Source organism: Lactuca virosa, chromosome 1 (assembly GCF_052849685.1).
Source record: "Lactuca virosa cultivar CGN04683 chromosome 1, Lactuca_virosa_CGN04683_v6, whole genome shotgun sequence".
Classification (NCBI taxonomy): domain Eukaryota; kingdom Viridiplantae; phylum Streptophyta; class Magnoliopsida; order Asterales; family Asteraceae; genus Lactuca; species Lactuca virosa.
Window position 1 is genome coordinate 94,885,165 of NC_136426.1, and position 13,254 is coordinate 94,898,418.

The 13,254-nt window shown below is 32.2% G+C and overlaps 1 protein-coding gene across 1 annotated transcript; it reads right to left on the reverse strand.

The window, feature by feature from the left end:
• Positions 1–7,685: 7,685 nt before the first annotated feature.
• Positions 7,686–11,660, reverse strand: LOC145151717 (coatomer subunit delta-like). The gene is made up of 12 exons (XM_079075363.1): positions 11,528–11,660; positions 11,373–11,432; positions 11,181–11,220; positions 10,177–10,400; positions 9,806–10,048; positions 9,530–9,716; positions 9,129–9,442; positions 8,864–9,056; positions 8,612–8,765; positions 8,280–8,342; positions 8,084–8,180; positions 7,686–7,988 (listed from the first exon to the last, which is right to left on the reverse strand). Exons 2-12 carry the CDS (start codon positions 11,373–11,375, stop codon positions 7,887–7,889), a joined length of 1,620 nt encoding a protein of 539 aa, XP_078931489.1. The 5' UTR covers positions 11,376–11,432; positions 11,528–11,660; the 3' UTR covers positions 7,686–7,886.
• Positions 11,661–13,254: the final 1,594 nt, after the last annotated feature.

The window sequence follows — 13,254 nt, forward strand, 5'->3', positions numbered from 1 at the left end:
GGACAAGGCTTGGGACTTACGGATGCTTAAATAGGGTCCAAACCCTAAAAATTAGGGTTTGAGGGTCTGGCACGTACGCCCATCGTACGTGAGCTCTGACCAAATATTTACAAAAATGTCACTATGGGCCATTTTGCAACACTTCTCATACACAAGGGATAAAATGCAGTAATCTTCATACTTAGGGTTAAAATTTGGAAATACCTGAACAACACGATGTTATATTTACATAATTTGTCTTTTTTTTCTTTAAAAATAATATTCATGCTCGGGCTCTTCTGTAAATGTTTGATCATTTTGGTGAAGATACGGATGTCTTATCCTATATTTGCAAGGGCCGCTACTTATCCCTCGTGTCCACTTCTAGTTCTTATTGAAATTCTCAAGATTGTAACTCGAGACCCTCACTTATATGGAGGTATTGCCGTACCTGGTGAGGTATCAAGTGATGGTTTAAATACTTACACTATTCTCTATGTGTGTTACATATGATATTACCTTACAATAATCTTACTATATTTTTTGTGTCCGAAAGAGAGAATTATCTTATTTTAATATAATTGTATTATATACGTCCGACATATGATATCATCTATATAAATAAAATGTTTTTGTAACTTTCTGATCGAGATTCTTTTATGGTAATAATTGATCCTTTGTAACTTTCTTATAGAGGATATCATTTGTATGTTAACATCCTTCCATTCGTCTTGATGATGAAGCTTGTTGTTTATACCATAATTCAATGAAATAGAATTCAAGAGAAATTGAATGTTAGATCGACAAAAATCGTTTAACATGGAATCAATCATAGTGGTCTTGAAACTCCCTAGTTTAAACCGATGTACCTTCTTAGAATCCTGTTGGTCACAACCATTGTATGATGATCGAAAGTTTGAAATCACAACTGTTTGAATTTTGATGTTTGTCTAGAAAGAATATTAAACTTTAAAAATGGTTAATGGTTGTTATGTTTAGGCATTTTCTTTTGTTTAGCTCAAAAAGAAATCATTTCCTTTGTTTGGTTAATTTTCACGATTTAATTGTGGTTTTGATTCTTTTTTTCGAACACAGTAAATTATAATTCGTTAAGCCCTTATGTGATTATCATTTTACCTTTATATTTACATATATTACCCTTATTTTATATTTATATTTTTTAATTATAATAATTCGAAAGGTCAATGATAAAAATAACCATCAAAACTTATAAAGAACTAGTAAAGAACCCGCGGCTACACCGCTATTGGGGTAATATGGGAAAAATCGACAAACTTTAAAAGATATGTGCTGAAAGTGTAAATCGCCACAAATAGGGGATAAAGTCGACAACCCCTAAAATTAGATGCCAAAACTGTACAACAACCAAAAGAAGGAACACTGGTGGAGAAAAGCCAAAAATGTTGTGGCAATAGTGTGAAAGTTGCCAAAGTTGGGAAAATATGGTGGCAAAAGTCTAAAGGAGGTTTTCTGTGTTTTTTATGTCAAAATGTAAAAGTTTTGACTGCAAGGACGAAAAGTGTCAAAGTCACTAAAAATTTATTGCAAAAACGCCAAAATGTAAAAGTTTTTACTGCAAGGACGAAAAGTGTCAAAGTCGCTAAAGATTTGTGGCAAAAACCTAAAGGCGCGAAAACTTAATCAAAACATAAAAATATAAAAGTTTTCACTTCAATGATGAAGAGTGTCAAATTCACCAAAGATTTGTGGCAAAAACCTAAAGCCACAAAAGTTACTATTCCAAAGGTCCTTTAGATTATATATATATATATATATATATATATATATATATATATATATATATATATATATATATCAGTGTTGCAAATATCGGCCTAGACGGCCGATTGATCGGCGCCTAGGCGCTTGGCCGTCCTCCCCTGATAACATTTATAGCTAATCGGCCTCTATAATCGGAAATTGTCAAAGTCGGTTATAATCGGGTCTAGGCGGTCAAGGTAAATTAAATAACTTTGAAGGGAAATATTGGCAAAGTGTAACAATTGCTGCTAGGGTTCCTTCCGAATTATCCATTCCATCACATTCCGTCTATTTCTTTTTTGAATTTCTCTCTCTCGTCTCAAGGAACGAATGAAAGAATGAACTGAACGCTAACATCTTCTTCTTCTATTCACGACGTCGACGTCTTCTTCTTCCAGTCCCATTGTGCAGTCCGCTTCCGAGCACATCCATCTCATCCTCGAAGCACACCAATCGTTGACTTCTGAAGCTTCCACAACAGTCGCCTCCTGTAGCTTCTCGACTCCAAAGTCTGCTCATCCTCCGACGCCATCTCGTCCTCGAAGCACCCCAGTGTCATCATCTTTAAAGGTTAGTCTTTGAGTTGTAACATAAATGCAAGACAATACGATACATCCCTTTTTTTATTCTATCTAGTTGATAATCTGTTTATTAAAGGTTAGTCTTTGAGTTGTAACATAAAGGTTAGTCTTGGAATTTGATGTATAGAACTGGGGTTGAAGCTCCCAAGATCATTTAGTTTAAAGCACTGAACCGATTTTGTTTCAATTCTAAGGGGGTGTTTAGATAGGAAAAAAAGGGTTCTTATTGCTTTTTTTTGGCGAATAGTTTCTTACAGGAAATAATTATATATTAGATGTGCGTTCGCGCAAAACGGCGGTGATCAATCGTTTTTTTTTTTGGCGAATAGTTTCTTACAGAAAATAATTGTTAGATTTTTTTATTAATTATGATGTAATAAAAAGTTACCACTTTTAAATAAAATATTTACGTTCATACCTTAGGTTTATATTGTTTGTTTATACTGTTGATGTAAATTAATTAATATTTATGTTTAGCTTAAGAAATGTAAATTAATTTATATATATGAATTTAAAATTTTAAAATTTTCATTTTGCTCCAAATTGAATTTCTTAATTACTTTCTTAATTCAAGTCTTCAAATTTTGGTAAGTATTAATGAATTATTTGTGTATAATTGATTTGGCCACTCTATGGGTGGTTTTGTTGCTAGAGCTACAGTTGTGCACCCTAATTTGATAAAGTCATCAGTTAAAATTGTTCTCACTTTCTCAACTCCACATCAGTGAGTTTCTTGGACTTTCAGATTATCATTGTATCCATAATTGTGATGTAATTTTCTTTACTCTTGCTTCAGGTCACCCCTCATTGTATTTCATCCTTCATTGATCCAAAAAGAGTTGAATGGTACAATTTTCCATATCATAATGTACAACCTCTGCACATCCACGATTTTGTCTAGATTTGAACTAATATATTGTTCCTTCATCGATCTAATCGAGGTGAATACAGTGCACAAAATGTGGGCATTCACTCAGCTTTGATGGATCTTATAAGCTCGTCTAATGACACTGCCAGGGCTTGGGATACTCGCTCTTACCAACAGGTTTCTTCCTTCCTGTGTCTCTAACAATTTGATTCCTGATTTTGATGTTTTAAAATACAATTTTACTGTTTGTTATATTCTTTTTTGTATATATGCTAGTGATATTGGTTCTTATTTGATTTTGAAGGTGGTTTATTGTATATATCTAGGTTTGATTTGGATCTTTTACCTTGATTTTGTCCTGTATTTGTTAAAGTTCCTTCTAGAACCATTTAATATTATTTAATTTGTTTTTGATTATTTGTTTGAAAAATATTTTTTCAAAATAACATTGTTTTATGGTAGGCTCCAGAAATAGAAATCACCCCAGCTCCAAATGCAATACTATCTCCAGAACCAATAAACAACCTGGAATGTGCAAGTATATAGGTACTAACTTGGTATCTATACATGTACATATTTTTTTCACATAGTTGTTTACTAACTTGGTATCTATACATGTACATATTTTTTCTCATACTAACTTGGTGATTCACTTGTGATTTACATATGAATTACATGTGATTCACATGTAATTCACATATGAATCACATGTGACACACATGTAAATTACATATAAATCACATATGAATCACATGTGACACACATGTAAATCACATATAAATCACATATGAATTACATGTGATTCACATGTAAATCACATATGAATTACATGTGATTCACATGTAAATCACATGTGATTCACATGTAAATCACATGTGATTCACATGTAAATCACATGTGATTCACATGTAAATCACATGTGATTCACATATGAATCACATGTGATTCACATATGAATCACATGTGATTCACATATGAATCACATGTGATTCACATGTAAATCACATATGTATTTTTGTGAGTGTTTTTGCATCAATCAGATTCTTTTTAATTTTCTTGTAGATTTGAAAGAAATTGTGGTGAATATTGAAGATGTGGAAAATGATAAATTGAAGAAAATATGGAAATATTGACACGAAGACATGAAAATGCTTTGAAATTTTGTAGCATTTTTTTGTTTTTTATATTTTATATTGTATCGAATAAAATACTTATTATATTGTGTTTATAGATTAGTAAATAAAATGAGTTTTCTTATGATTTTCTTACAGATATTATAGTATATAAAATATGCATATATGCATTTGTAAAAATATGCATAAATGTATCAAAAATGTTGATTTTTTTGGTTAAAAAAATATAGTATTTTTTGAATATTCCAGTTTTTTTATTGATTTTTAAATGTTTTTAAAAAAATGCAGTTTTTTTTTAAAAATATTTTTTTCATTTTTTTTTTCAAAAATTCATGTTTTCTATAAAAAAAACTAAAAAATCTGCATTTTAAAAAAAAATTGAAAAATACTATTTAAAAAAAAAACTAAAAAATACTATTTTATTAAAAATCTGCAAAAAACTGAAATTTTATTTTTTCAAAAACTCATGTTTTCTTTAAAAAATTAAAAAATCTGCACTTTAAAAAAAAACTGAAAAAAAATACTTTTTTTAAAAAAATCCGAAAATTTGATTTATTATGTAATTTTTTAGACATTTCTATTAATATGTAGAATAACACAAAAAATTAAACATTAAATGAAATCGATAAGATTACGATCATACCCTTAATGAATTAGTTTTGATCTAATGCTCCACTTTTAGTTTTCGGATTCTCGGAAACTATGAGTTCTCAACCGATCTCAACCATATATATATATATATATATATATATATATATATATATATATATATATATATATATATATATATATATATATATATATATATATCATAAATAAGCTATTAAAATATCATATTTGTTTAGATTTTTTTAATATTTTATAATCAATTTAAATCATAATTTTTTTCGACTATTACATGCTTATCATAAAACTAAATTTAAAATATGGATGTAGTTTATTTTGAAATTACTACTTGTACTTAGTAATTCTTAGAACATACAGCAACATTAATTTTAATTTATTAAAATTTTATTTTGTCAATGTTTTTCAATATTTAAATGTATGAATCAATGTTCTAAATAACGTAAGACGTGATTTTGCGGCAATATCAAGCCTCAAGCTTTTTCGAGCCTTGACGAGCTACGTCGTTTGTAAGGCGTGACTTAAGGCGGCAGTTTTGTGTATAATTAATATTTTTATATGTATTTTCAACTATTATCTTATTTTTTACACATATATGAGTTAAGACGGCGTTTTAGTAAAGCTTGACGGCAGGTATAAGCCTTGGAGTCATGGCGGAGCCATGACGAGCTTTTTAGAACCTTGGTATGAATAACTACGAAATACATTATTAGATTAATATAAAATATGAATTAGGAATTTATTAAAGAAAATTTCAAAAAGGTTAGTTGGGTATCTAAAAACTCCAAAGCAAGCGATTTATTTACAAAATTTTATAAACAAAAGCTACAATAAATATATTTTGACAAAGTAAAAGTTTTTCGTCGGGTCGGATTGTTTTAGTAACATGAGTTGACAAAGTAAAAGTTTTTCGTCGGGACTGATTGTTTTTTTTTTTTTTTTAATTTTTTAGAACGGAAAATCTACGCTACTCTTAAATTACTCCTAATACCACTTATGTCTCCAGTGAGACTTAAACCCTCAACCTCTAGGACGGAGGATAACACCCGATACCGCTGGGCTAGAAGCCCTTTGGCGGATTGTTTTAGTAACATGAGTTATAAAATAAATGTGTAATCACTTTCATTACCTCGTATTGTTTCTTTACAGTAAGCTTGAAAAAAAAAGTCTAAAATTTAAGTGTTACAATTTTTGATGGTTTTATTTTGTTTTTTTTTTTCTTTTCAATTACCTCACAAGCTTTATTCGACTAGTTAATTTGACATGGATAAACTGAAAAAATATGTTGTTACTTGTATACCTATATATAATAGAACTTAGTTATCATCGTACAATAAGTGAGATAAAAAACGGGCAACAAACTATGTCGCTAAGTCTTTTTGTATGGTAAAGTCAATTCTTTTGAAAATTACATCTATAGATCTAAGGGATATAACATTGTTATGCATGATCTGTTGTACTCTATTAAAAAACTTCACCGCATCCGGCGCGAGGAAACCAAACGTATCAAATACATATGGTACGAACACGTGTTGATTTTCCATACACGATTTCTCATGTTTGGTGACCTGGCTTGTAGCAGCGTTTATAGCAATCTATCCCGCTGTGAAACCCCCGATCCTCAAGCCCACGAGAGAGGATATCCCTGTAAGGTCCACACATGCGTGTTTTCCTCCAACCCATCCAAAAATCAGAACGTCGGCCGGTCTAAGGTTGACTTTCCTTCTGCCAGGTCAGTCAACAAATTCACATGAGTCTCTTTCTTTGCGGAAACCCCGACACACTTAAATATGTCAAACAAAACATCCATAATCATATTATGGCTGTATTTGAACCCCGTGAGTTCTTTACAGTGAACTGCATGCTCTCCAAAAGAGTCCAAACATGCCTTGCCATACACCGGACATATCTCGTCAGTTCGGAATATTAAGATCATGAGACGATATTTGAGGATAGTACGATACTCCACAGGAGACATGTTGACCAAGCCCATATATAGCTAGAAGAAAAACTTGAACATTTGATGCACTTAAACACTGAAAAACTACTTTGAGCCGTCATGTCGAGATGCACTTCCATATTTTGGACAATTTTACTAAAAATGACACTCGTCAGTGTATTCACACCAAGGCACAAGCATAGTCCTTAGTAGTAAAACTGGTAAGGTCAATATCGTGAAGCTTGTTACGAAAAGAAGCCAAGGCACAAACATAGTCAAAATTCACACCATATATGCCGCAATTCCGTAAGATATGGTCTTACAATACCCAAGATTGGACTCTTGACGCAACAAAAGCATAAGAGTTTTTACTAGTATGTAACCAAAAGAATACATTGATGTTGTTACTAGTATACATATTTGTATTTACTTGCTAATTCCTTAGGAGGTCTATAGGAATCATAATGGAATACATGAAAAAAAAAAAGTCTATGAGATCATATTGTTGATTATTCTTACTTTTACTCTTGTATTAGGAATTGCGATACGTATGACCTTGTTGCAGCTAATCTCGGTATCAATGTTTTTAATGGATTGTTATTTCCAAACACAGCTGATAAACGTAAGTATGGGTTAAAACGAGTAAAAATTAACAAGTTGCATAAAAAATTATGGGATAAAAATGAGAAAGAAAAATACATATTTAAGGTAAAACCATAAAAACATAGTAAACTAAAGAAAACGAAAACCACCTCTGAAAAATGGTAAAACTAGAAAGGTTAATGAAAAGTATGTGTATGGGTGTAAACTCGGTTTGTTTGTTATTACAAATAGGTTGAGTCTAGAAAGTTGCAACTACTCCGATTAATAATATTTTCATTCCTTTGAAAATATAGACCATGAAAATTGAAAATCCTTACGCACACTATATTATAACACACATTAATACGAGTCCAACCAAAAACAACATCCTTCCATAATCAAACAACTTGGTAGCTCTCTGTCACCAATTGTGTCCTCTGAGTAAACTTGGGACCAGACCCACCCTGACCTTGACCTTTCAGTGGCACGATATTAACAACCTGCAATTATTTTTTATTTTCAATTTTTAATTTTTCATTTCTGGTGTGTGTAAAACAAAGAAATAAAATGAAAAGCCATTTATATATATACATACCTTCATGTCACTGAAAGTAGTTGTTGCAGAGAAACGCACAGATATGGGGAAAAAGGCCGAGGAATCAGCTGGAGGTACAACAAACTCCATTGACCCACTACACACACATGTTCATCAACAACATTTAACATTATATTCTGAATAAATAAATAATTATATAAAAAAATTGAAAACATGAAATTTTTGTCAAACAAACCTGCGGTTTGAGTCATCAATCAGAACTATAGACCACTCCAGCATTGAATTTCTTGAGTCAAACCTAAAGTACCAATATATATATATATATATATATATATATATATATATATATATATATATATATATATATATATATAACAAATAAGTTCATCATCATAAATCATAATATTTAAATTACACTTCCAGTCCCCTGTGTTTACGTGGTGTTTCTGGATCAGCTCCAAAAACAAATCTTTTTTGGAATAATGAATGGTCCTTATCATCCAAAAAAACACAGGGACCAAAAGTGTAACTTATTGATTATAAAGAAGCTAGAATTAATTCTCTCACCTCCATTCACCATCAATCTGCTTTACATTTGGTGCCTCTCTGAGAGCGGGAAGAGGAACCGAAATAACAACATTTTGTAAATCAAACATTGAAGAAGCTTCATACTCGATACTAACATACGTTTCATTCCCAGAAACAGAAGGCCAACAGTTAACTGAAAAATAAAAAAAATAAAAATTTAAAATTCATGTTACAATATTAAAATATTAAATAAAATCTAAAAAAGGATTCAGTAGACGTTGCTCTGCTTACTTGTCAATGGCACATCAGACTCATCTTTACTCTGCAATCTCCATTTGAGAAGACCAAGTCCATCACCAGATTGTCCAGCAGGAAATGGACGATTAGGATCTTTTAATCCCAAAATGTTTTCATTTGAGAAAAGCTCTTTGTTGATGTTTGGATGTGTTTTGAATTTTATTTCAGGATTATCTCCACTTGCAATCTGTAATTATGGTGATTGTATTTTTTAACATAAGTGGAGAATTTAATTCTATAGGCAAAAATAGCAATTTACCTGAACTTGGATAAAGCCATCATCTTGGTTAAGTACTTGAAGAGACAAAGTTCCTTGAACATCAAAGTTGCTGACACCTCCATCTCTCTTCAATGTCACACTCAGTTTTTCTTCAGTTGTCAGAGTGATGGGATCAGTAGGTGGTGGGGCAGCTGATCTGCTGCCCGGATTTTTGCCACCACTCGGGCGGACATCTTCCACAATCACTTCACCTTCAGCTTTCAATGATTCCAAGAATTGATTTGCCCTTTGATTTTTACCTAACTTCATTCCCATTCCTTTACTTGGTGCACTAACAGCTGCACTTGGTTTACCTGAAAAGATTCATATATGTTAGTTATAAAGACTCTTTTTTGATAAGATCATATCATTAAAAGTTAAAATTTAAAAAAGACAATAACCTTTAGATTTGGTTGAAAAGGAGTCAATATCAGAGCTTAATCCAAATCCAGAACCACTTCCAAAGTTGTTGCCACTTGATATGCCAGTATCATTACCAAACCCACTATCCATTCTTCCTACTGAACCCATGGAACCCATTGATTGTAAAGATGAATACCCTCCTTTGTCCATTTTGCCCCTTTCAATCTGCAAAAAGATTTGTTAGAAAGTATGATGATTGGAGAATAAGAATGAAATTGAAAATCTCATTGATGATTGAACAATGATAAACTTGCCTTGCTTTTGTCGATTTCATTGGCTTTACGTTTCATTACATCTTTGGTTTCATTGATTTTGCTTTGTAATACCAATTTGTGTAGTCTTTCTTCATGACTTTCCATCTCAATGTATTGTTTCACTTGGGCAACAGTTACATTTTCCTTGTGCCCAAGGGAAATGACTTCATCAAAAGCAAAAATCAGCTCAAAAGCATACTTGCAAATGCCTTCTTCATCTAGAGAGGCTGAAAACTCAGGGATCTATCCATTGTTAAGTCAATGCAATCAATGGAAAAAGAAACACATTTGCATTGTTATGACAAAAACAGCATAATGCAGGAACTGAAAAAGAAACATGATGGGATTTTCTAATGTAGGAAAAAGGATACAACTTTCGAAAGAAGTCTCAGTGTATCAAGATCCTCAAGAATATTGCTTTGTTTGTTTGTGACAAGTAGCAGATATAAGCTCTCAATTGGCTGATACACATAGCGCACATTCTCTGTTTCAACATAGGTATGCTGTTTCCCACTTCCAACTAACTTAGGGAAAGCTGCAAGAAGCCCCTCGATTCTAATGCGAGACATGTCAACAAACTGCCTCGAAACAAGTGCTGTGAAAATTTCTAAGATTGTTAGCTAATAGGATCCACTTAAAGTATCATTCTGAATGCCTAAAAATAGCATACAACATTGCAGGCTAAAAAACAAGAAAAAAAAATGCAAATTTTACTGGTTTGGGGCTTTACACACTATGAAAAATAAGCCTTTTCTTATCTAATGAAACCTTTTCATCAGTTGTTTTTATGTTCAAAACGTATTTATTCAGTTTTTAAGTTGCTAGTAAATGCCATCTTTGGCTCAACCCTAGACTCTAGAGGCTCAGACTCCCTTGAGAATGGATGAACCTTGATTTGAACAATGATGAGTGTCATATACAAACCAAGATGAAAGTACCAAATCATAGGAATTACAAATGGGGTAGTATCTTCAGTGATCTAAGCCACACGAAATAAAATGGTACTAGATTAGCAAGTCAAATTCAGCTGCTAACAAGTCAACCCATGAACTAAATCTGTTATTTGAAAAGTATAGGAGTTTCAAAACATCTTCAAGCACAAAGCAGCTGAGTTTGTGTATTAGTTGTGGTTATGATTGCTATTTTTCTTTGTTCTATTCATAAACTCACTTAGATCTCCTGATGTGTTCATAAGTTCTACACATTTACACCAACTTAGATTATATAAGAGCTAAAACATTATTAAGTCCATCGAACATTCTTGGTTGGTTGACATTCTATTTTCACATTCAGACAAACTAAAGATAACAATCACATTCGAATCTGTTGCACGATTCAAACATAAAGGAAATATAAAGTGAACCAAACCACTCACCTTTGCCAGATTTACTGATGATGGAGGCTGCTAGAACAACCTATAACAAAACAGATAAATTAGCAACCAAATCTAGACCAGAAACCCTAAATTTACAAGCAACTCGAGAGATCAGATATGATGCTAAAATTCTTACTAATCACAAATTCGACTTGAATGTATGAAATTCAACAGTCTAGTGATCATAATTACCATTTTGAAGAGTATCGAAGTTCAATGGCGACTAATTCAAGTGCAAAGATTTGAGCACCCCTGCAGTTTAAAAAGTATAGATCGATGAATTTAATCAATGTAATCGGGTCAATAATGGTGTCGGAAGATGTGGATCGGCAAGATCGAAAACACACCTATAAGTTGGTCGCTACGATGTGAGGAGATCCGATGGCTTGCTAGATCGTTTTCTTCGTTCTTTCTACTTCTGTTCTTTGGGTGTGCGAGTCCAGATGAAAGAAGAAATGCAAGGGTAAATATTTCACTTTGCTCCCAAAAAATGACTTATAAAGCAATTTACATCCTTCCTATTTAATTCAATTCAAGGATTCAAGGGATAATGTCATAATGACTTTTGAAAGACTAACCTATCCACGAATTTTATAAAAACTAGCGGAAAAACCCGGGCTTCATCCCGGGCCGTTTTTTGTGTTTTTTATGAAAAAATATAAAAGTTTTGACTGTAAGGATCAAAAATATCAAAATGGCTAAAGAATTAAATTAGTTTGAATTAGCAAGTTTTTAAAAAATGGACCAAAGTTGTTGTAAGTCCCAAATCTGCTTGTGTATCAATCAGATCCGTTTGATGGTGCGGAATCCCGATCAAATGGATGATGCCAGATCAAAATAGAAGATAAGGAGAAGAAGAATAATATGAATCTTGTATGATTTGATTAGAATGAAATTCCCTTACACAAGATTCACACACTAGCAAGTTTTTAAATTGAGCCGTAAACACACTCGTGAACACATCTAACCGCAAACACCAAGGATGTTTACGGTCCTAGACTAAAAAATACAATTGCCTAGAAAAACAAAGTATAAACCATATTTTTGACCCAACAATCTCCCCCTTGGTTTATAGCTTTCTTTTCTAACTGACCCAACAAACTCCCCCTAAAAAGGTAGTTGGCCTTTCTTGTTAATCTTCATTGGGAGCTTGGCTTCAGCATTAATCTTCAAATTCTTCACAACTTCAAGATGAACTTGATGAATCTTCAAATGTATGACTTCATCTTGAGCAGTTGGGCTTTTCTTCAAAATTTGACAATGAACGCACGTTGGGTGAGGAGCCTTCTTGAAAAGATTCTTGAAAGATAGCGCTTTCAGCTTGAGAATCTTCAGAGAGAATATCAGAGAGAAACAATCTTCTGGATTACTTCAGCAGGTACAAGATAGCAGCAAATTGATTGAGGAGGCTTCAATGCAACTTGTCACATAATCTTCAAGTCAGCTTCACCTTGCTTCTGGGGTTGAAGGATTGAATGTTGAAAGAATAGTCTTCATTTCTTGCTCCTTCGAATGAGAATTCTTCGATGATCACGGATGAAGCTTTGGCTCAGAAATCTCGATACAGTCTCCATGAATCTCATCTACACCTGAATTCACTTTTTAAGACAAAACAAAACTAAAACAAAACTTAACACACAATATTTTTGGATTTTTCATATTTTCTGAAAAAATAAAACAGAAACAAAATTTTTTGGATTTTTGATTTTCTTGAACAAGAAATAAAACAGAAATAACACTATTTTTGGATTTTTAATTTTCTGATTTTTGTTTGATTTTTGAATTTTCTGATTTTTTTTATTTTTGATATTTTTAATTCTCCCCCTAAATTTGTGCATAGAGGAAAACTATGAACAAATTTAACAAAAACAAAAAGTATTTGGGATCAAAGTTGTGAGACAGTCTTAACTTTGTTTATCAGTACCTTCACCTTCATGAATAAATCTGGTCAATTGCCGGTATTGTGGTCCACTTAAACACGAAGAATATTAACAAACTTTTACAAATATACCATTCAGCTGACGACGACCACGAGTATTGTTTTCCACTTAAATTAAGCAGCGAGATCTACAGA